General features: G+C 44.9%; 1 protein-coding gene across 1 annotated transcript; it reads left to right on the forward strand.

The window, feature by feature from the left end:
• Positions 1–8: 8 nt before the first annotated feature.
• On the forward strand, positions 9–23687 carry LOC311125418 (protocadherin-23-like; the record flags this gene model as incomplete). Its single annotated transcript, XM_084199462.1, has 10 exons — positions 9–1196; positions 10625–10816; positions 11888–12119; positions 14528–14764; positions 17202–18269; positions 20281–20471; positions 20924–21023; positions 21356–21513; positions 21822–22692; positions 23448–23687. Coding segments are annotated over 10 exons (4477 nt in total), but the record flags the coding sequence as incomplete, so codon positions are not given.
• Positions 23688–24612: the final 925 nt, after the last annotated feature.

Below are 24612 nucleotides of genomic sequence, written 5' to 3' on the forward strand. Positions count from 1 at the left end.
GAAATCTATTCAACCTGGACCTCATCCTCACTGACAAATTGGACAGAGAAACAAGAGACCATTATTCCCTGACCATTGAGGCATTTGATGGGGGTATCCCGCCTAAAACGGGGCGGCTTCAGGTTTATATCCATGTCTCAGATGAAAATGACAACCCACCTGTGTTCAATCAGACTGAATACCAAGCTTCAGTGTGGGAGGATGCTCCGGTAATGTCACCTGTGTGTCAGGTCTACGCCACAGATCTGGACCTCGGCGACAATGGGCTCGTCACCTACGAGATCAACCGACGCCAGAGTGACCCGAATGAGTTCTTTGTCATCAACGGAACTTCTGGTGTCATCCATGTTAACAAACCCTTAGACTTTGAGACGCAGCCATTTTATGAGGTGATCGTCAGGGCGAGGGATAATGGCGCCCAGCCGGAGTATAGCAGCACCTTTGTAGCTTTGAGGGTAATAGACATCAATGACAACAGCCCCATTATCAGCGTAATGTTTCTGAGTGAGACTGGGGAAGCAAAGGTGTCGGAAGGGGCAGGTATGGGGGAATACGTCGCCAGGATATCAGTCTCTGACCCCGATCTGGGAGAGGTCGGGAGGCTCAGGGTCACCCTCGAAGGTGGCGACGGGAAGTTCACCCTGAAACAGACTGATGAATTCCTGTACGCCTTGTGCGTGGACGGCGAGCTGGACAGGGAGAAAGAGGGGCTATACGAGTTAAAAGTGGTGGCCTCGGACTTCGGTAGCCCCCCATTGAAGAGTGAAAGCACCTTGTTGGTGAGGGTCACCGACACCAACGACTGGCGGCCGGTTTTTGACCAGGACATCTACACTGTGTCTGTATCTGAGGACGTACCCCAGGGAAGTTCCCTACTCCGTGTGCAGGCCAGAGACTCGGACGACGGGGTCAACGCGGCCATCCTCTACTCCATCCTACAGTCAGACCAGGACCACCTGGTCAACGTCGACCCAGAATCAGGCATCATTACCACGGCAGCCAGGTTGGACCGCGAGAGGGAGACTGAGGTGCGGTTCCTGGTTGTTGCGGTCGACGGGGGGTCGCCAGCCCTGTCCTCCACAGCCACGGTCACCGTTATGGTCGAGGACGTCAATGACAATGAGCCTGTGTTCCAGCAGCAGCTGTATAATGTGTCCATCCCGGAACACACCCGGATTGGGAACTGCTTTTTACAGGTATGTTGGCTAGTTTAGTTTGGAGCGTGTGATGCATTGATGAGTATGTGAAGAAAAATATTCTGGGCCATTTCCATGTAAAAGGACCCATGAGCACCATGAGTCTATATTTTTCAGAAATTAAGGCATATACATTTTCCCATCCTAAGATTAGGAATAAACTAAATCTTTGATTTCTGGTCAAACCGATGGAAAAGGGGTCTTAGAAAATATCTAAGTCTAAAAAGGTATTTGAAATGCATGAAAACACAATGTTGAAGTTAAGGCCCTTACCAACTAATAACAACGTAGCTCAGCTGGTAGAGCACGGCACTTGTAACGCCAAGGTAGTGGGTTCGATCCCCGGGACCACCCATACACAAAAATGTATGCACGCATGACTGTAAGTCGCTTTGGATAAAAGCGTCTGCTAAATGGCTTATTATATTATTATTATTATTATTTTATATAACATTTTGCTGAAATTATTTGCCTTGTGTAAATGTAAGAAATATTGCCTAGTGTCTTGTCATTCTGTTACAAAAACCCCACATACAAAGTTGGAAGCGCAGAATCGTCTAGAATGTCATTGTAAGCTGTAGTGTTAAGATTTCCCTTCACTGGAACTAAGGGGCCTAGCCTGCATCATGAAAAACGGCACCAGACCATTATTCCTCCTCCACCAAACTTTACAGTTGGCTCTATGCATTGGGGCAGGTAGCGTTCTCCTGGCATCCGCCAAACCCAGATTCGTCCATCGGATTGCCAGGTGATGAAGCATGATTCATCACGCCAGAAAACACATTTCCACTGTTACAGAATCCAATGGCGGTGAGCTTTACATCACTCCAGCCGACGCTTGGCATTGCACATAGTGATCTTAGGCTTGTGTGCGGCTGCTCGGCCATGGAAACCCATTTCATGAAGCTCCCAACGAACAGTTCTTGTGCTGACGTTGCTTCCAGAGGCAGTTTATAACTAGGGCCTGAACTTGTGTGGCCTACCACTTCGCGACTGAGCCGTTGTTGCACCTAGATGTTTCCACTTCACAATAACAGCACTTACAGTTGACCAGGGCAGCTCTAGCAGGGCAGAAATTTGACCAACTGACTTGTTGGAAAAGTGGCATCCTATGACGGTGCCACGTTGAAAGTCACTTAGTTCTACAGTAAGGCCATTCTACTGCCAATGTTTGTCTATGGAGATTGCATTGCTGTGTGCTCGATCTGATACACCTGTCAGCAGCAGGTGTGGCTGAAATAACCAAACCCACTAATTTGAAGGGGTGTCCACATACTTTTGTGTATATACAGTGAATTTGGAAAGTATTCAGACCCCTTGACTTTTTCCACATTTCCTTTACGTTACAGCCTTATTCTAAAATGGATTAAATACAAAAAAAATCATCATCAATCTACACACAATACCCCATAATGTCAAAATCCATCATTCTTAAACGGAAGAAGTTTGGAACCACCAAGTCTCTTCCTAGAGCTAGCCACCTGGCCAAACTGAGCAATCGGGGAGAAGGGCCTTGGTCAGTGAGGTGACCAAGAACCCGATGGTCACTCTGACAGAGCTCCAGAGTTCTTCTGTGGAGATGGGAGAACCTTCCAGAAGACAACCATCTCTGCAGCACTCCACCAATCAGGCCTTTTCAGCGGCAGGGACTGGGAGACTAGTCAGGATCGAGGGAAAGATGAACGGAGCAAAGTACAGAGAGATCCTTAAACCTGCTCCAGAGTGCTCAGGACCTCAGACTGGGGCGAAGGTTCACTTTCCAATAGGACAACGACCCTAAGCACACAGACAAGACAATGCAGGAGTGGCTTTCGGACAAGTCTCTGAATGTTCTCGAGTGGCCCAGCCAGAGAACGGACTTGAACCCGATTAGAACATCTCTGGAGAGACCTGAGAATAGCTGTGCAGCAACGCTCCCCATCCAACCTGACAGTGCTTGAGAGGATCTGCAGAGAATGGGAGAAACTCCCCAAATACAGATGTTCCAAGCTTATAGCGTCATACCCAAGAATAATTGAGGCTGTAATCGCTGCCAAAAGTGCTTCAACAAAGTACTGAGTAAAGGGTCTGAATACTTATGTAAATGTAATTTTCCATTTTTTTATTTTTATTATTATTATTTTTTTAAATTTCTGTTTTCGCTTTGTCATTATGGGGTATTGTCTAGATTGATGAGGGGAAAAAAACAATTTAATCAATTTTAGAATAAGGCTGTAATGTAACGAAATATGGAAAAAGTCAAGGGGTTTGAATACTTCCCGAATGCTTCCTGAACAGATTTCACTTGGTTTCCCAAATTAAGCACTGGGTAGCTGCAGGAACAGGGTTGGAGAGCCCATGGCATGCAGAATATCACCTGTTGGTGAGAGGATGCTCCTCAAACAGTGGTCGACGCATGGAGTGAAATAAGTGTTCATACATTTATTTCTCAACTGCTCACATTAAGCACATGCTCCACTATAAAACCGAAGTAGCCTAATCGGCCTTATTGAAAAACGTACTGGCGGGAAAGCATGTGGCTTCCATTCTCTATTCGAGTGCATACGGATGACATCTTTCTTTCCCCCTGCCACTGTTCCTGCCCATTTGATAATGGGCCATTCAAAATCGAAACAAATTGTACATACAGTATTAGTAAAGATGAAATTGACAATAGTCTAATGAGTGAAAATATGATCACTTCATGAGAGAACAGCTGTGCAGCCTGAGGCAAGGAACAGATAATCAATAGCCTATAGTCGCATCATGCAGCCCATATGTTTTGATTTCTAAGACATACTAAGGTTTGTATCCTTCACAACTATAGCTGCCAAATAACTCTAAATCTTGCATATAGGACCTGTTTCAAATGATCATTTTTACACTCAACATAGTCACTTCATATGCTCACTCGCTCCGGAATGGGGAAAAATATAAATGAGATATATATATATATATATATATATATATATATATATATTTTTTTTTTTTTTTCAAGTTCAATTAGTCTTCTTACTATAAAATCATAGGCCTACTATAAATAATGGCACGGGACTTATAAGCTTATCTTGTCAGCTACATGAACAAGCCTACAGCCTTTGGCGTGGATCATAGCCAGATAAAATACAGTAGGCCTCATTCTATTCTTCTGACATACATCTTCATGTCATGTTTCTTTAGACCTGACTAAAATAAATCATGGGTTTATTGTGATGGTGTATATTAAATTGATTTATTATACTTTTCTAAAATGTAGATGTTCCAAAGGCACACATCAGTGGCTTGTATGCGTGGAGGCCTAGAGATACTAAACATTTTAATTAATGGTCAATTACCATGAGACCGACCCACTTTTGCATGACAATAACCGGCTGAGAAAATGTCATGACCGCCACAGCCCTATGAATACATCACATATCTTTAATTAGGAATTTCTGTATAGGACATATCAGGGACCCATGATGTCAGTCACCATCATTGTGTTAATCCACTTACACTTTTTTGTTTGTTATTGAACTACGGTATCACAACTGACACTAAATTCTTTCTGCGGACATCTTTGAATCTTAGTTCAGAGTAGACATTTAAGAGTTTTTGGAAAGCTTAGTCACAAGCTGACAGATTATAACTTAATTATGTTACGAAACTTTACGTCTGCGCTGTTCAAGTATGTGTTTTTGTAAACTTTTCAGTGGACATTTTTCTTTGCAATCAATGTTTTTTGTGAAAAATTGGAATCTCAGCGTCATTCTGTTACCATGGAATTGCTCTATGCACAGCAGTAAAACATTCGTTTTTTTCGAATTCCCACAAGTTTGTTCCTATGAAATTAAATTATTGTTTAAACTGTATAGCCCTTTTACTTTAAAAGGTGACAAAAGTAGAGGCCTATCAGCCCAACTAACGTGACAAGATTGTGGACAAATTAATTATCAACTTGTGTGTGTGTGTGTGCGCGCGCACACTGCGTGGACAGTGGCATGCCTTCTCTGTGTTCACAAAGCCACCAGTGTTGCCCAGACACAGTGACCCAGTCCAGCCCAGTGTTTATGTGATATGACAGATCTGATGCTTGGTACCACCTCCGTAGCCTGGCACAAGTCGAGGGCCATGACAATGAACTGTTAATCACAAAGTGTGTCTTTGTAGTTGCCAATGAGCAGGTTTGAATAGTGGATGAAACAAGGACAAAAAATTCAGTTTCAGCAATCTTGTGATGCTATTAAAAGCACTGTCCTTAATTTGTTTTCAGCCAAACAGCACTTGGTTTGCTGAGGAATGGGGTTGAGGATATAGAAGTTCACACTCAAATTGTATTCATAGATTGAGCAGTAAGACAGCTGTTATAAAGCTCCACTGCTCAGCATGCTGATCCTGAGCCAATACTTATTTTCTGAATGGAGCCGTCTCTCGTTAGAATTCTTGTGAGTAGGACAGTCAAACAAATTAACATGAAACGTAATTGCGGAAGAAACGTAATTGCGGAAGACTAATTGCTGTCAGAGGGGATGACCGTGCACAATAAGTAGAAAAACACTAATTGGGAAAGAAATGGCAGAGGAACAGGGCAGAGGAACAGGGGTATTATGGAAACGAGTAAGGAGTCCATTTTGCCTGATTCAAGGTGCACTATGCTCCTACATCTTTATTTACACTGCTCAAAAAAACTAAGGGAACACTTAAACAACACAATGTAACTCCAAGTCAATCACACTTCTGTGAAATCAAACTGTCCACTTAGGAATCAACACTGATTGACAAATTGCACATGCTGTTGTGAAAATGGAATAGACAACAGGTGGAAATTATAGGCAATTAGCAAGACACCCCCAATAAAGAAGGGGTTCTGCAGGTGGTGACCACAGACCACTTCTCAGTTCCTATGCTTCCTGGCTGATGTTTTGGTCACTTTTGAATGCTGGCGGCGCTTTCACTCTAGTGGTAGCATGAGACGGAGTCTACAACCCACACATGTGGCTCAGGTAGTGCAGCTCATCCAGGATTGCACATCAATGCGAGCTGTGGCAAGAAGGTTTGCTGTGTCTGTCAGCGTAGTGTCCAGAGCATGGAGGCGCTACCAGGAGACAGGCCAGTACATCAGGAAACGTGGAGGAGGCCGTAGGAGGGCAACAACCCAGCAGCAAGACCGCTACCTCCGCCTTTGTGCAAGGAGGAGCAGGAGGAGCACTGCCAGAGCCCTGCAAAATGACCTCCAGCAGGCCACAAATGTGCATGTGTCTGCTCAAACGGTCAGAAACAGACTCCATGAGGGTGGTATGAGGGCCCGACGTCCACAGGTGGGGGTTGTGCTTACAGCCCAACACTGTGCAGGACGTTTGGCATTTGCCAGAGAACACCAAGATTGGCAAATTCGCCACTGGTGCCCTCTGCTCTTCACAGATGAAAGCAGATTCACACTGAGCACATGTGACAGACGTGACAGCGTCTGGAGACGCCGTGGAGAACGTTCTGCTGCCTGCAACATCCTCCAGCATGACCGGTTTGGCGGTGGGTCTGTCATGGTGTGGGGTGGCATTTCTTTGGGGGGCCGCACAGCCCTCCATGTGCTCGCCAGAGGTAGCCTGACTGCCATTAGGTACCGAGATGAGATCCTCAGACCCCTTGTGAGACCATATGCTGGTGCGGTTGGCCCTGGGTTCCTCCTAATGCAAGACAATGCTAGACCTCATGTGGCTGGAGTGTGTCAGCAGTTCCTGCAAGAGGAAGGCATTGATGCTATGGACTGGCCCGCCCGTTCCCCAGACCTGAATCCAATTGAGCACATCTGGGACATCATGTCTCGCTCCATCCACCAACGCCACGTTGCACCACAGACTGTCCAGGAGTTGGCGGATGCTTTAGTCCAGGTCTGGGAGGAGATCCCTCAGGAGACCATCCGCCACCTCATCAGGAGCATGCCCAGGCGTTGTAGGGAGGTCATACAGGCACGTGGAGGCCACACACACTACTGAGCCTCATTTTGACTTGTTTTAAGGACATTACATCAAAGTTGGATCAGCCTGTAGTGTGGTTTCCCACTTTAATTTTGAGGGTGACTCCAAATCCAGACCTCCATGGGTTGATCAATTTGATTTCCATTGATCATTTTTGTGTGATTTTGTTGTCAGCACATTCAACTATGTAAAGAAAAAAGTATTTAATAAGATTATTTCATTCATTCAGATCTAGGATGTGTTATTTTAGTGTTCCCTTTATTTTTTTGAGCAGTGTATATACAGTGCCTTCGGAAAGTATTCAGACCCCTTTTACTTTTTCCACATTTTGTTACATTACAGCCATATTCTAAAATTGATTAAAAATAAATAAATAAACATCCTCCGCAATCTGCAGACAATACCCCATAATGACAAAGTAAAACGTTTTTTTGAAATTTTAGCAAATGTGTTAAAATAAAAAACTGTACGTACAGTACCAGTCAAATACGTACAGTACCAGTCAAAAATGTGGACACACCTACTCATTCCAGGGTTTTTCTTTTATTGTTTACTATTTTCTACATTGTAGAATAATAGTGAAGACATCAAAACTATGAAATAATACATATGTAATCATGTAGTAACCAAAAGTGTTAAACTAAGGGGGACATATTGGTTGGACTTGTATTGTTTACCTACAATTTAGAAACAAGTTTGAACATGTTTCACACACACTTGTTTTTCAGCTAGTACAGTACACTACTGATTACTGCAAGGAAGCGAGGGCATGTATTGGTTTTTACAATATTGTTGGTACAGTATGCAGACCTTGACCTGTGTCTAACACCTCATCTCACAGTCCATAAAGCCCGGCATGATATCACTTTTATGGTGGGAAGGGAAGGGCACCATCAAATGGGGACGGTGAGATGAATCTGTCATATGCATTCCGAAACGTACCCGCAATCTCCCATGTTTGCATTGGGTGTATGCGTAACACAAACTGTCTTAAACTCCCATCAAAGAATCCCCAAGTTCAAAGGCAGTCTTTTATCTAGCTTCTTGGCTCCACTTGTTATTTTACAGCCTATATGTGGAATCACACTAGTTCTACAGTGGCTTGCGAAAGTATTCATCCCCACCTTGGCATTTTTCCTATTTTGTTGCCTTACAACCTGGAATTGAAATGGATTTTGGGGGGGGGTTTGTATCATTTGATTTACACAACATGTCTATTTGTGAAACAATAAACAGAACTTGAGCGTGCGTAACTATTCACCCCCCCCCCCCCAAAGTCAATACTTTGTAGAGCCACCTTTTGCAGCAATTACAGCTGCAAGTCTCTTGGGGTATGTCTCTATAAGCTTGGCACATCTAGCCACTGGGATTTTTGCACATTCTTCAAGGAAAAACTGCTCCAGCTCCTTCAAGTTGGATGGGTTCCGCTGGTGTACAGCAATCTTTAAGTCATACCACAGATTCTCAATTGGATTGAGGTCTGGGCTTTGACTAGGCCATTCCAATACTATTTGCAAATGAAAGAAACACAAAAGAACTGTCAATCTCCCTCGGCCTGGGGCTCCATGCAAGATCTCACCTCGTGGAGTTGAAATGATCATGAGAACGGTGAGGAATCAGCCCAGAACTACACGGGAGGATCTTGTCAATGATCTCAAGGCAGCTGGGACCATAGTCACCAAGAAAACAATTGGTAACACACTACGCCATGAAGGACTGAAAACGTGCAGCGCCCGCAAGGTCCCCCTGCTCAAGAAAGCACATATACAGGCCCGTCTGAAGTTTGCCAATTAACATCTGAATGATTCAGAGGAGAACTGGGTGAAAGTGTATACTTTTGCAAGGCAATGTAGGTCTTTGCTGCCAGATATTTGCTGCTGACATTGTGCAAGTCATTAAAAGTGATATCTCACGTAGTCTTTGCTTTGATCCAGGTCTTCCGCTCTTACTCTTTGCCCCTGGGATAAGGATGGCTATTTATAGTCTTGTCTCACTGTCTCCCACCAGCTTACTGTACCTAGTACCACCAATAGTTATGGGAGAAGAAAGTGTTACGTACCAACAATGTTTTTTTAATGCTTCAATCAGAAATATGACATTTGTCAGCCCACATGCAGCGTGCGTGCGTGTGTGTGTGTGTGTGTGTGTGTGTGTGTGTGTGTGTGTGTGTGTGTTATAATAGATGACGCCACATCCACAGAGGTGATGCAATAACCTCTAAGATGATTCGGTCAAGGTGCACCAAACACCCCTGCCTTAAACCTGGGTTATGTCATTAACGAGCTAATGTCCAGATAATGAGATGTGCATACTTGTAAAGGAAAGGGTATCTGTAAAGTGGGGATTAATACTACAAGGTTAATGGGGAAATAACGTCAGATTTCGGCGGACCTGCCAAGTAGACACATCATTGTCAAAGCCCCTGGTGGTATTGTCAGATATTGTCCTAGTAGTAACACTATCAAAAAATGTTTTATGTATAACATGTTGCTAAAACTCTTTGTACTATTCCTGAATTATGCTTTCCTCTCCAAATAAAAGACAATAGAAAGTGTTGCTGTCTCCACCGTTCAGCTAGATGTTAGCTTATGGGATGCTAACTAGCTGTGATACCATCTTCTGACCTCCCTAATGTGACCTTACAAAACATGTTGTGATTAGGGTCTTGGCACCAATCCACCCAACTCCCCGGCTTTAGCGCTAAACCCAAACTCCAAAGCGATTTGCAGGTAGAACTCCTGGAAAAGGTGCCCTCATCCTCCGCCTAAGCAACTTACTACCTTTGCCAAACATAGAAAGCGTATTACACACACCTTTTTGTATGGCCACTGATTACTGTAATTCCTCTGTCAGAGCCAAGTCTGTGTAAACACTATTTTGGTGGCAACCACATGGTCAATCCCATCATGTTTCCGCTAACGTACATGCAGACTCTGCTGAGGTAATCCTTGGTGGTCATGATCCTTAGAGTCATCATTATCCAATCGTTTTGGCATGTGTTTCCTCTGCCCCTTGCCACGAACCCTCCCCCGTCGCTAATGTCTTAACGAGATAAAGGAAGCAGCCCAGATGGGCAACCTGGTATCTCTCCCCAACCAACACATGGCGTTGAGATTGAGCCCTATCATAAAGGTCATGGGCCACGTAGGAGTTTATGGGTCCACAGCTAAAATACTGGGCCCTGGATTCTTCACTGGTGGTCTTTTATTTGGAAAACTACATTTTTCATGAGAAAAACTAAAGGGACTTACCTGGCCAGCCAACACATGGAGTTAATAATTGGTTTGGGTTAGGGGTCTGGTTATGGTTGTGGTGTGAGCTATGCGAGTCACGCCCCACTCCCTTTAGTTTGCGACCACAAGCTGAATTGCTAGCATTGGTTATATTCCTATGGATATTTAAAATATTCAAACTACACAGCCATATATCAAGATATATGTTAAAAACTTTAACTTCCAACCCATGTGATGGAGGATGTTTCCTTACCCTCTGCAGGTTGTCGCCACCGCTGCGGATGGCAGTGATTTCGGTACAGTGCGCTACTCCATCTCTGACGGCTTTAATAAGCAGGACACACACCCTGTCTTCCAAATCAACCAAGACTCTGGAGAGCTCTGCATCTCACAGGATATCGACAGGGATTCGGGCCTGGCGACCTATGACTTGTTAGTGAAAGCTGAGGATCAGGTGAGTTGGTATTTTTCCATTCACATTTTATGAGAATGATGAAGTAGTTATATTAATAGTTATACACTGAGTGCAAAACATTACCACCTTCCCCCTTTTGCCCTCAGAACAGCCTCAATTTGTCCGGCATGGACTCTAAAAGGTGCTGAAAGCGTTCCACAGGGATGCTGGCCCATGTTGACTCCAATGCTTCCCACACTTCCCAGTCATGTTGGCTGGATGTCCTTTGGGTGGTAGACCATTCTTGATACACACGGGAAACTGTTGAGCATTTTAAAAAACAGCAGCGTTGCAGTTCTTGACACAAACCAGTGCGTCTGGCACCTACCATACCCCGTTCAAAGTCACGTCTTTTGTCTTGCCCATTCACCCTTTGAATGGCACACATACAATCCAAGTCTCAATTATCTCAAGGTTTAAAAATCCTTCTTTAACCTGTGTCCTCTACACTGATTGAAGTGGATTTAACAAGTGACATACATAAGGGATCATAGCTTTCACCTGGATTCACCTGGTCAGTCTGTCATGGAAAGGTGTTCCACGACAGGCGGCAGGTAGCTTGTGCCAGTAACCGAAAGGTCGCTGGTTCTAATCCCCGAGCCGACTAGGTGAAAAATCTGTCTGTGCCCTTGTGCAAGGCACTTAACCCTAATTGCTCCTGTAAGTCGCTGTGGATAAGAGCGTCTGCTAAATTACTAAAATGTAAATGTAAAATAATGTTTTGTATACTCTGTGTATAATGTCATATTTACAGTTTCACTTATCACTTAGATTTTCTTCCTGTCACTGATTCTGCTGATAGTGTCTATTTCGAAAAAAGGGTTTACTTGCAATAACTGTGATATCTGGGGGGCTTTCCCCCTACTAAACTAAGTTGAATGCACTCACTGTAAGTCACTCTGGATAAGCGGGTATGCTAAATTACAGTACATGGAAATATCTTTGAATATTGTTCAGCTGTTATTGAAACATGATACAAGATGCTGGTGTTTCTTGTCACTGTCCTGAACGGTCTTACTGCTTGTTAATACTCTATACTATAATATTATTCTCTCCCTCTTTTCCCAACAGGCAGGCTTGAGTGCCCAGACGTACGTCCACATCGAGGTGGAGGACCTGAACGACAACCCGCCGGTGTTCAATCCAGAGAAGTATGTGACCAGCGTCAGCAGCCACGCCCAGCCCGGCACAGAGGTCCTCAACGTCATCGCAACCGACAGGGACTCTGGGGACTACGGTCACGTCACCTACCAGATCCTGCCCGGGGACCTGTCCTCCCTGTTCTCAGTGGATAAAACTACAGGTAGGATGACCACCGAGATCTCTGGGGTAAGAATGAAACAGGGTTGAGGTCAATTCTTTTTTTCAATTCAGTGAATTAAGTCCTCGTAGAAAACAATGGGGAATTTTCAATACAGGAACTTCCTGAATTGACTGAATTGAAAACTGAATTGACCACAACTCTAGGTCTTGGTTGTTTTATCGTGGAGGTTAAGGGTGTTTGTGCTTGTGCTTGTTGCGGCACTGTGATGTCAACTGGTGTTTACCAAATCCCCTCCCGCCCTCCACTGTACACCCAAACCACTTGGTGTCCTGACTGGACTAATTGTGCCACACAGCCCGACTCCACATCACAAGCACAGCACAGGTAGTTGGTGATGAAGTTTTACCAATTACTAATCAGGTTTTGCACTGAACTGTATCTACTACACCAGGGGTCTTAAACCCATTTTGCCCGGGGGACACATTCGGTCTTCGCCATGATCTGGAGGGCAGCACTGTATTGCCTTGCTGTCAAAATCCACAAAATCCCATACTCCTCTGTATTATCTTAGAAAAAATATTGATGCTCCCTGACTGTCTAGCTTTTATTTTGGTGATTGTTAGCTGACTGGACACAGTGAATATACTGTTTGTGATTCCCTGATAATACACAAACTGTTCCCGACAAGTACTGAAAGATACAATTATTAAAAGGTCCATTGTCATTTCTATCTCGTTTGTTATTCGCTCTGGATAAGAGCGTCTGCTAAATGACGTAAATGTAATGTAATGTAAATGTTATTCAAGTTTAGACTGAACTAGGTTTTTTAGTAAGACAACCACGCGCCACATTAAATTGGCTCGCGGGCCGCATCTGGCTCAGAGGCTGCCAGTTTTTGAGATTCCTGTACTACACCTATAAGGTCAATCACAGTCTTATGTCAATGAATTCAAATGATGAATTTGTACACTACTTGTAGGTGGAACTTGTCAACCTTCTAACATTCTAAACTCCACCACTTTTTTTGTTCTTCTATTATTCAAAATTAAGAAATACATTTGTGGATGACTTTTACAATGGATTCTTTTTTTGCTTCATTTACTGTATTCATTTCACCTCAATTCCTCCACGCAGCTGGTCAGCCACATTGACCATGCACATATAACATATAGCCTGCAGCTAGAAGTCTCACTTGCACCCTACCAAGACGACTCATTAGATGCCAGCAGCCACATTGTGATAAACAAATGCTTACTTGGCGTAAGCCCCCAGTAGTGGACGTGATTGCTATTGTCACCTCACAGCAGGGATGCTGCAGATTTAGAAAGGCCTGCCCTTGATACCTTTGCATGATTAAGACAATTAATGCATTCATAGTGCTACTATAATGGTACAAGCCGGTGACCATTTGAAAGACGTATAGGGAGTTATTGCAGTTGAACATGTTTGTGTCATGGCGTCAGAAAGAACCTGATTTTTACAGAGCCGAGTGAACTCGTACACATGTCATTTATAATAAAATCATTATAATAATTCTAACCAATAGTTTTCAGAGCATTGTCTGTTTGCATTTTACTATGACAACAGGCTCATAAGGTCAGTTAAAATAGTTTGAGGGTCAATTAATTGAATTTAATAAACTAATGCTATGCTAAGCTAATTGTTACCATTGCTATTGATCCAGCCATCTGTGCAGGTCCTGTGGGAGCCCTTTATTAACTGGGGCTTTCCAGTACAATGCCGCCTGAAATCGGTGAGATTTGGGGGTGAATTCGGGTGACAAAATTAGCCAACCCCTGGGCCATATGTGCTATGTCTGTTGTGCTCCACACACAGAAGTCTACCATTCAAGAGAAGCCCAATTTAAAGGTGCAATATGCAGAAATCGCTCCGCCATTTCCTGATTGCTGAAATTCATTTAGTTCGCCTAATTTCAGTTTGTGTGACAAAACAAGCACTCAGAGTGCACAGAATCATTGTACAATCCAAACCGCTGTGAAATATATTTTCAATAACCAAAAATATTGTATTTTCAGCTGTTTTGAAGCTGGTGTACAAAAGTAAAAGACGCAAAATCGAAACTTAAGACCGGGACGCATACAAATAGGGCACATAGAACAGATCTACCGCTTCTTAGACTTGCTTTCAATGAGTGACAGATCTATAACTCACATTGCTATGTGAATTTGGTTGGGTCGCCCAAAAAGTTACATATTGCAGCTTTAAGAGAGGCCCAATCATGATGTGAATAATCCTTCCCTACCATGGCAACATGTTTAATATAGGTTCATACCCCTGATTTAATTAATAAAGAAATAGAAATGTTGATTTGAATTATTATATTTCTCCAATTTACAAAATGACAAATGAAACTCTAGCTATTGATTTTCCTCTATTTGAACAAAAAGTCGAACATGTTGACCGTTCTCATCCTTTTGCCTCTACAGGTGTGGTCTACCTGACCTCCACACTGACCCACCTTGGCACTGCGAGCGTCAAGCTGGCTATTACCGCCCAGGACGGTGAGGGCGTGACGTCGGCCCGACCCGCGGAGGTCACGGTGAACGTCCTGCGCAGTGCCCAGGCCCCAGCAGTCTTTCAGAGGTCACGCTATGCTTTCACCGTGCCCGAGAACACCCTGCCTGGCACCCCGGTGGGCATCGTGGAGGCCCTCAACCCTGCCAGTGAGTAGTGGATAGACAGGTGTTAGAGATGTTGATTGGGCTCTTATTGTGCGGGTTGCTATTTTCTAATTTTAGTAATTTAAGTGAGTACATGCATGCCCTTATAGTTTCATATACAGGTAACTGCCAAAATAATGGAAACGCCAACATAGTGCCTTTAAAAGGGCGTTGGGCCACCACCAGCCGCCAGAACAGCTTCAATGCGCCTTGGCATAGATTCTACAAGTGTCTGGAACTCTATTGGAAGGATGCGACACTATTCTTCTACAAGAAATTCCATAATTTGGTGTTTTGTTGATGTTGGAAAACACTGTCTCAGGCGCCGCTCCAGAATCTCCCATAAGTGTTCAATTGGGTTGAGATCTGGTGACTGAGACGGCCATGGAATATGGTTTACATCAGTTTTTATGTTAATTAAACCATTCAGCAACCACTTGTGTCCTGTGGATGGGGGCATTGCCATCCACTTCAATCAGGATAGAAATGATTCACCATAAGTTGAAGGTGATTACTCAGAATGGCTGTTTATTTACTGGCATTTCCCTTGCCCTCTAAAGGTTTGAGTGGACCTAAACCATGCCAGGCAAATGCACCCCACACCATAACAGAACCCCCATTTACTCAAGTGTTTCCATTATTTTTGCAGTTACCTGTAGATTTCTATTGAGTCCTTATATTTTGGCTTTGGAAATTCTGTATTACTGCTGGATAGCGTGGGTTGTATGACAAATACCTAAACACCAGCCCCTATCCCTACCCATAGATTTCATAGATCTGAAAGAATAAGATCAGTGTAAGCTAGATGGTAATGGCTCTTTCTTGACCACTGGAAGACTAGGTGCAGTTCCACCATGTTGCTTACACCTATCCAATCCTTTCAGATGCGAAAAGTGTCAAGTGGCACAGTCGCTAGTAGGTGTAAGTAATTCATGACTTGTTTGTTTTGTCCGTTAAAGTGACAGACTTCTGTCACTCCCTTTTTGAACTGTCCCTCTTCTTCCTGACAAGGCTTAGTGCAGTTGTCAGCTGAGGTGGATGTAGGGTGAAGTTGCTCTTAGACGCTAATCTCGGTCAGTTTAGCATTTTCCCCACCTAATGGTTAAGGTTAGGATTGGGGGAGGGGAAGCTCATCATATATCTGTATCTAGGGGAAACTTCACCCCGGAGCGCTTAGGTGAGTCCTGAGCAAAAGGCTGTGGAGCAGGCCGCCTGCCAGGGTTGGTGGGAGGCAGGGGAGTTGGGGGGTGTAAGTCTCTCCCTCCTGGATGATCACACAAAGGGGATTTGGCAGGCTTTGGTGCTCCTCAGCACCTGCTAGGGCCATAGGTGAATGGGCAAATGATTGTGACACAATGTTCAGTATTATGTCGAGATATATAGTAGTAGGCTACATCTCTGTGAGAATTTGTTTTAGCCTCCTGTTAACTTCTCACCACCAATGGCTCACAACACCTTGCTATTAAAAATATAAATACAGGGATATTTTGATCATATTGAATGTAGAAATGTTGTGGGGCTTATGTGTTTCTGTTATTACCCTTTACTGTGTTCTACCTTGTTTTGAGTTGTCTGCTAAGCAGGTGTGTAAGTCTGTTAGTGGATTTACTCACGTGACGTGTTTGTCACCTCTTATCATTTAGCTGTACATGGGTAGCTGACAACGGCCCATATTCAGAAAGCGTCTGAGTAGGAGTTCTATCAGTTCCCCCCTGTCCTTGTTATGTTATTGATTATGATCTCAAAGGTAAAACTGATCCTACTCTGAGATGCTTTATGAATACGAGCCCTGATCTTCAATCATCCAAGTGAACTAGCTTTCAATAAGACCTGTACTTTTTCCAGGAGGAATTCCTTTGGGGATTCATGTACTGTGGAGAGTTCCCCACGTTCAGATTTCCCTGGATTATCCCGTTACTGGCCACTCAGAGCAGTGTCACTCCTAGCTCTGGTCCAAGGCGTTAGTGTGGCTTGCTAACACTGAAGGCTCAGCGTTAGCAAGCGCCGCACTAACGCCCTGGACCAGAGCTATGTCACTCCTTTCATTGTGTCTAAACGGCTAAGCCTTTCTTCAGCAGTAGACAGTCATTTAAGGTTGTCTCGTTGGTTAACAGATTAACCCCTTGGAGTTAAAACTGTGAAACATCAAGAATGTCTCCTTTGAGGGAGGGGAGGGAAAGCCCCCCTCCCCCCTTAAGCCCCCCTCGAAGCTTTACTATTCTCTCTGGCTGTTAGGGTGTAGTTACTGTTAAAACAAGCGGGGTGGGGGGGGGGGGTCACATTTTGTGAAAGTTTAATCGGTTGCTCGATGAGCTATCAATTATGTTCATTGATTGACTAAATAGGAACAATTATACAGGTCAGCCAAAAATACCTGATATTGTGGGTCCTAGTTTTATATCCATCCAACCATCCATAAATGTTTTTCTTGTCATCCCAGACTCGGTGGACTCGTTGTCGTACCGCATCTCGTCGGGGGACCCCCACGGTCTGTTCTCTGTCCACTCCAGTTCGGGCCTGATCAGCACCAGCCGCCCGCTGGACCACGAGTCCCAGCCCTACGCCCTCCTGGTGCTCCAGTGCCACGCGGGCACCGCCTCGCCCATCTACAGCAGCACCCAGGTCAACGTCACCATCGCTGACGTCAACGACAACGCGCCCGTCTTCCCCAAAATGACAGACACCGTCGCCTTGTCCCAAAACACGCCTCCCGGAACGGTTCTGTTCATAGCCCATGCCCACGACGCAGACAGCGCCGCAAATGGGAGGGTGCGGTATTTCCTGTCACGTGGTAGTGCTAGGGGAAGTATGCCATTTTATGTGGATGCCGACCTCGGTACAGTGTACTTAAACCAAAGCTTCTCTCGGGACCCGCGACCAAAGTACACCTTTGAAATTCTGGCGAAGGACATGGGCGAACCTTCGCTCACTGCCACGCTGATGCTCACAGTCAACGTGGCGCGCAGTGCCACTGAAGACACCCTGGCCTTCGAGACACTAGTCTACCAGGTGGAAATGGGCGAGGGCACCCAAATAGACACCCGGGTCATCCAGGTGAGGGCACATCGAAGCCGAGGAAGCAGCAGCCATCAACAGGGGTCCAAACCCAATCAAGGCCTCTCCTACTCCCTGGAGCCCGACCCAGACTTTCCCCCTCCGCCTCTCCGAATCCACCCCGAGAGTGGGTGGCTCTTTCTCTCCCAAAATCTTGACTATGAAACAGAGCCCATGTTTCGCTTCAAAGTCCTTGCCACTGTTAAAGACGAAACAACACTAGCTATGGCTAACACCACCGCTACAGCCAATGTTATCGTGCTCGTCCTAGATGAGAATGACAATGCACCAGTGTTCACCAGCCAGACCTACTTCTTCACGGTCCAAGAGGGGCCTTCGCCCCAGGGCCTGGTGGGGACGGTGCAGGCAGTCGACCGAGACTCCAGGAAGAACGCGCAGCTGTCCTACATCCTGCTGTCGGACGGGAAACACTTCCGCATCAACACCAAAACAGGTAAGAGGCCCTTTCCAAAGACTTGTGCATACTTGCTTTCATCCCTTCATTGAAGTAATTCCTGATCTGACATGGCTGGATGTGTTAAAGCTATGAAGTGGGACCCTTGATTTCACCAATCCATTAATGTTAGATTTGTGATTTATTTCTCCAAGGAATGGAGCAGGGAAGGATGCATTTTTACAGCATTTCAAACTGGGCAGGGTGATCATAGATATCCCTATTTAAGATTAGGATAGGAGAGAGAGAAGTGGCATTAAACTGTAGAATATGGATTAGCCAGCCAAATTGAAAGAGTAGCCTGCCATGGCGGTCCGGGCTGTCTAGTATGAAATCAAATTTGGTGGCCTCTGGACCACTAATACCTTAATTTCACCCCAAATCCACAGCTAAATTCTCAGGACTATGATGAGCGTACATGTACCCACATTTACCTGTATCCACGGTAATGGATTAGTCTAAAAGGCACCTGTCTAATGGAGCAGTCTGTTTTAGATGTCTCTCTCTAAATGCAGAATTGTGGTATTGTGTTGCGGTAATGATTTTAAAAGTGCATTATAATATTTAAGGTGAAATCTCCAGTTTTAAAGCAAATTTCATGCAGTTCCACAAAAATCGTATTAGGCCTATTGGATTTATTCAAGGTAAGGGATGTATTCAGGATGCTTTGAATGCTGAGTGAACATTTCAAACTTGATGACTTGGTTTGAAGTTACTTAGATAAGGGGTGTGAATACTTTCTGAAGCACTGTAAATGGGGTTGTTAACTGAGCCAGAAATTCACAGGGGTCATTTTTGTATTTATTTAGATTTTCACTCAATTTTTCTAAGTCCACACCACATTAGGACACCACTTTTGAGGTCTGCAAAAAATGAAATGTTTTATTTATGAGTGTAGTAACCCTTTAATTTAAGTGTGCAGGCACCTAGTAGTGTTTGGTTAGTGGTGTTTCTGAAACACGCATGAGATGGAGTTTGCAAAGCAAATGCCCATTGGATTTATGCAAATAATCAGGATATCCTCCGTGTCAGGTAGGCATAGGCTACTTTGTAGCTAGTTAACATTTAATTGAGAAGGTTTTTGGGAAAGCCGCCATCTACCAGAAGACGGTTAGGCCTATCGTTAGCATCGCTATCAATTTCCTGTTCCTTGTTTGAAATGGTTTGAACCCTGGATGTTGTACTTCATATTATGAGGCATCTCTGACCTTGCTTCAAAGTAGCCAAGCCAAAATCCGACCATAGAAATGTTGAGGGAAATATTTGATAAACACTTCCTCAGATGCACTCTCCTGTTCTAATCAACTTTCTTTCATGTATGCACTCATAACTGTAAGTCGCTTTCTATAAAAGCATCTGCTAAATGGCATATATTATAAGATTGTTTTCCCACTAACGGTTTGGGCTAGGTAGAGATGCATGGTTTTCAGTAAAGTAATGGTGAAACCATGGCAGTGGCAAAGCTGTGCTTAGTGTTTTTCTATGGCACTCCATGCGCTAGGAAGGCACACCATTATTTCAATAGATAGTTTATGACTTTGGAACAAGTAGCTGGCTCAAAATGAGTCTGTTACGGGCCTCCCATGTGGCACAGCGGTCTAAGGCACTGCATCGCAGTGCTTGAGGCATCACTACAGACCCGAGTTCGATCCATGACCGGGACACCCATTGGCCCAGCGTCATCCAGCTTTAAGAATCTCATACAAGATTACAAATACTCAGACATTTCCTTACTCAATACCTACCCTATCTATGTTAATGGTGTGGCAGGTAGCCTAGTGGTTAGAGCGTTAGGCTGCGAACCGACAGGTCGCTTGTTCAAATCCCCAAGACAACCAGGTGAAAAATCTGTTGAGCAAGGGACTTAACCCAAATTGCTCCAGCATCGCCATTGATAATGGCAGACCCTGGCCATGACTGGGGGGAGTTGGGATATGCAAAAAACACATCACCAAATTATTATTTATAACACTAATGCTTTCTCGCTCTCTTCTCCATCCCTCTCTCCCAGGTGAGATAATCAACTGGGTGTCTCTGGACCGGGAGCAGCATGCTGGGCACACCCTGAAAGTGATGGTGACGGACCAGGGCCAGCCCCGCCTCAATGCCACTGCCACCGTTCACATCCTGGTCACCGACATCAACGACAACCCACCCCAGTTCACCCACCTGCCCGCTGCCGGCAAGGAGCTCAACGTCCAGGTAGAGAGAGAGAGAGAGACACACACACACACACACACACACACACACATTTTCACCAGTCAGCACGTCACATGAGCTAAAACACGTATTGACACTTAATATTAGTTAGAATGTAAGATTTTGTTGGACTATAAATGGCTGTGATAATATTATTATTATTGTACAAGGTAACTGCAGATAAGAAACTGACGGAAATTAGAATTTTTAAATGTGATAAAGAAATAAGTTACTATTACTACATAGTACACGTGACTTCACAGAAACTAACCCAAAACATTCAATGTGACTGACTGCATGTCATCGGTACGGTATCTACATGGTATTTTAGTATGACCCATTATTATGAATGTAATTAATTATGCATGCAGTAGCATGTACATCTTTTTAGTAACATGGTTTAATGTTAAAATGCACTTGTTTTGTTCATTCATTCTCTTGTGGTGTTATTTTAGGTTTGGGCAGGCCTCCCCACAGGCTCATTGGTGACCACCATGTTTGCCAAAGACCTCGATGCAGGAGAAAATGCAACAGTCAGGTTTTCTCTGACGACAGGTAATGTTTTCAAATGTTAACACAGAATGTTTTACATATTTGAATTGGTCTTACTCGCATACCATTTGACTTAAAGGGACAGTTCATCACAAAATCAAAGTTAAGGAACTAACCTAAATCTTATCTTTAGGGTTCATGTTTTTAGAGCTAAAAGTTGGTCTTATGTTGCCCTCATTCCAGGCCATTGTGTAGATCCAGCTATGCCCATCAATCCAAAATAATGAAGATGAGCACCATATCATCTTTATCTATGTCTGTATGATGTGTTGTTCTCACTTCATGTAGTTTTCCTCTCTGTCTCTCGCTCTCCTTTCTTTCGGTCTCTCTCTCAGATGAGGAACAGGGCCACTTTGAGATAGACAGTCAGAGTGGAGACATACGGACCACGGAGCTATTCACCCAGAACGCCATAACCCAATACACCCTGACAGTGGTTGCCACCGACAACGGAGCTGGCCCCCTAGAGGAGACAGCCGTCATTCACCTCCAGGTGCCCTGACCTCTTTTTGCATAATGGGATTGATATTGGCCCAGTTCTCACTGAGTACTACTATGACATGCCTTTACATGTTTGTCATTTACCTTTAGCAGTTGCTCTTATCCAGGGTATCATGCAATTAAGATACATTATCTTATAATATGTAATAGAGACAACTGATGATTACTGTAGATGGTTTGGAATTCTAGTGTAATTTCAATAATTAGTAGCATTTGTAACATGATTTGCAATACTAGAGTCTGCATTGGCAATTAGAAATGTAACGGTTTGAATTGAAGTTGAATTCAACCCATTTCTAGGTTCAGGCTGCAGAGAAACAACACGGCGGCACCCACCCCCAAAGCGTGCGACACTTCTCTGTGAGGGAGGACACCAAACCCGGCACTGTCATCGGCTCCGTCCACCTCTCCCCAACAACCAATGGCAGGCTGCGTTACTCCATCGCCGAGGGCGACGGGGTCCTTCACTTCGGCCTGGACAGCTCGTCCGGCGACCTGTACCTCAACCAGCCGCTGGACTACGAGTCTACGTCACTCTACTTTCTGGTTGTCCATGGCGAGGACGCCACGGGACCCGGGACGAACGTAACAGCATTTGTGAGCGTAGCGGTGGAGGACGTGAACGACCACGTGCCCTGGTTCCCCTGCGAGGTGGTCATGTTTGGGTTGCTGGAGGACGTAGAAGTTGGAACGCGTGTGTTCGCCTTCAACGCCAAAGATGGCGACGGGAGCCTGGCCAACAGCGGCGTGCGTTACTCATTGACCTTTGACCCTGAGCTGGGCATGTCAGGAGGGTCATCATTGTCGTCCGCAACATCTTCATTTCCTTTCTGCATCCACCCGCTCACCGGCACCCTCACCACGACCGCTCCCCTGGACCGCGAGAGGACCGCGAGCTTCACGTTCATGGTCACCGCCACCGACCAGGCATCGAGGGAGGCCGACCGGAAGTTTGCGACTGTGACCGCTCAGGTGTTCCTGCTGGACGTGAATGACAACCGTCCGGCGTTTGTCTCCCAGGACACGGCCCTTGTGATGGAGGACACGGAGGTGGGGAGCCTGGTGCATCGTGTGGTGGGCGTGGATGATGATGTGGGTGAAAGCGGCCAGGTCACCTATTGTCTTGTCTCTGGGAACAAGGAAGGGTTCTTTACTTTGGAGGAGAAAACAGGTATGCTCTTGGTAGTATTTTGATGAGTGACGAAATTATGATTCTGTAAAATGTATGAGGAGTCCTTTACCTCACTACGGTCTTTCCATAGTTTAACTTCCAGGAGGAGCACAAAGGCCCCCAAAGCATCCAGGTAGCCTGATGATTCACAATACAATTATTCCACTTGCTCTTTCATTCGCTACATACTTTAGTCTGAGACTGCCATCAATGAAGTTGTTTGTGGTGACAAGGGGCGTTGTACAAAAAGTCCTCAGCGATTGGATTGTCTCTAACCAATCAGAGTATCAAAGCCAATGATGAATTTTCAAACCGCCGCTTTACCCACGTGTGCTCTGGCCCAACCAACCAAATTGGTGTCTGGACCAATCATACGGCGCTGAATGTGTTTGCATTCGGTGAAGGGTCTGGGAGGTACTCAGATCCAGACTCATTGCGAAGAATAAAACGAAAGTCCTTGGGCGTAGCGTTTGGCAGGAGCAAGGAGTCTGGGTAGCCAGGCAAACATCCATATCCTCTGGCATCAAAATTGTCAAATGAATCACTGATCTACAAATCACTTTGCATAACTACTCATTATGTGATCATGATTAGATTCTGTGCCTTACTTTGCTCAAACTGATCCCTTCAGACACACTGAATGTCTTTAGGTGGGGGGGGTAGCAGAGCCAGGTAGGGGCCTGCCCTGTCAATACAATGGCATGGGAACACTGCCACAGTACACCAGTCTCAACTCTCCTCTTCTCCCCCCATAGGTCTGCTGTACCTAGCATCCCCTCTGGACTACGAGCTCCAGACCTCCCACTCCCTGACCATCCAGGCCTCGGACCAGGGGCTCCCCTCCCTCTCCTCTACCCAGACCCTGAGGCTGGAGGTGGGGGATGTGAACGACCAGCCTCCCCTGTTCCAGCAGGACGTCTACACAGCCAGCGTTGCCGAGAACAGAGAGCCTGGGGAGAGCGTGGTCACTGTGTCCGCCACAGATAAGGACTCCGGTACGTACCACTCTGGATACTGTACTTTTTTTTTTCAAATTGTGTTTTATTGTTCAGATGGAGAATACAGAGTAGAAAAACATTAAGTTGCACAGTTTCCTCTCCATTTTCAGTGCTTCAATTATTTGTTGGAGCACTAGCTAGCGCCTCATCTCAAAGTAAGAAGTAAGCCTTGTCCGAGCCAAAATGGTCCATAGGGAAGGAGCCTCTCCTGTTCCTGTAGCATGAGGCAGTTTGGTGTAAAAGTACCCCCCCTGGAGATCACATGGCCTTACTCCCTTACCCCCAATCCATCTCCTTACTGCGGAGTGCCAAGCGCAGAGGCATCAGGTCCCGTTTTTAGAGTTTTTATGAATCGACCGGGGATCAAACCCTCAACCTCAGGGTGGTCAGGACAAAGAGAACCATGGGCAGAATAATACTCTAGATAACATTGAGCCCACATCACTCATTGTAGACAAACCCATCCACAGTTTAGATGTACACGGTGGTCACAATACAGTTTAGCCTCTAGGTGGCAGCATAAGCATATGAATTCTGCTTTGAGAGACCCTATCTTACTGTGGTTGTGCTGAGTCCGATCTGTCCCGCAATATAGTGGTCAACAAACACTGCTGATTATCCCTTCTAACCCAAAATCCTGACCATAAAATTGCATTTGGTAAAATAAACAAGTTGGCTATGGTTTGCGGTTTGGGACACTTTTTATACTAACATTTGATTCTTATGTTGCTCTCTAACTGTTCACTGTCCAATGGTAGAATATTAAGGGGAATTCTTTTTGATATGACATATCTATAGCTTATGGAAACATTTGGGATTCCTGTGTCTTTTCTACTATCTCAAATAACAGTTTAGCAGGTGCAACTATGGGGTGACCTTGTTCCCTGAAAAGCCACAAGTCTACCATTCCCACCCCATTTTT

Source organism: Coregonus lavaretus (genome assembly GCF_964263955.1).
Source record: "Coregonus lavaretus genome assembly, contig: HAP1_SCAFFOLD_7332, whole genome shotgun sequence".
Lineage (NCBI taxonomy): Eukaryota > Metazoa > Chordata > Actinopteri > Salmoniformes > Salmonidae > Coregonus > Coregonus lavaretus.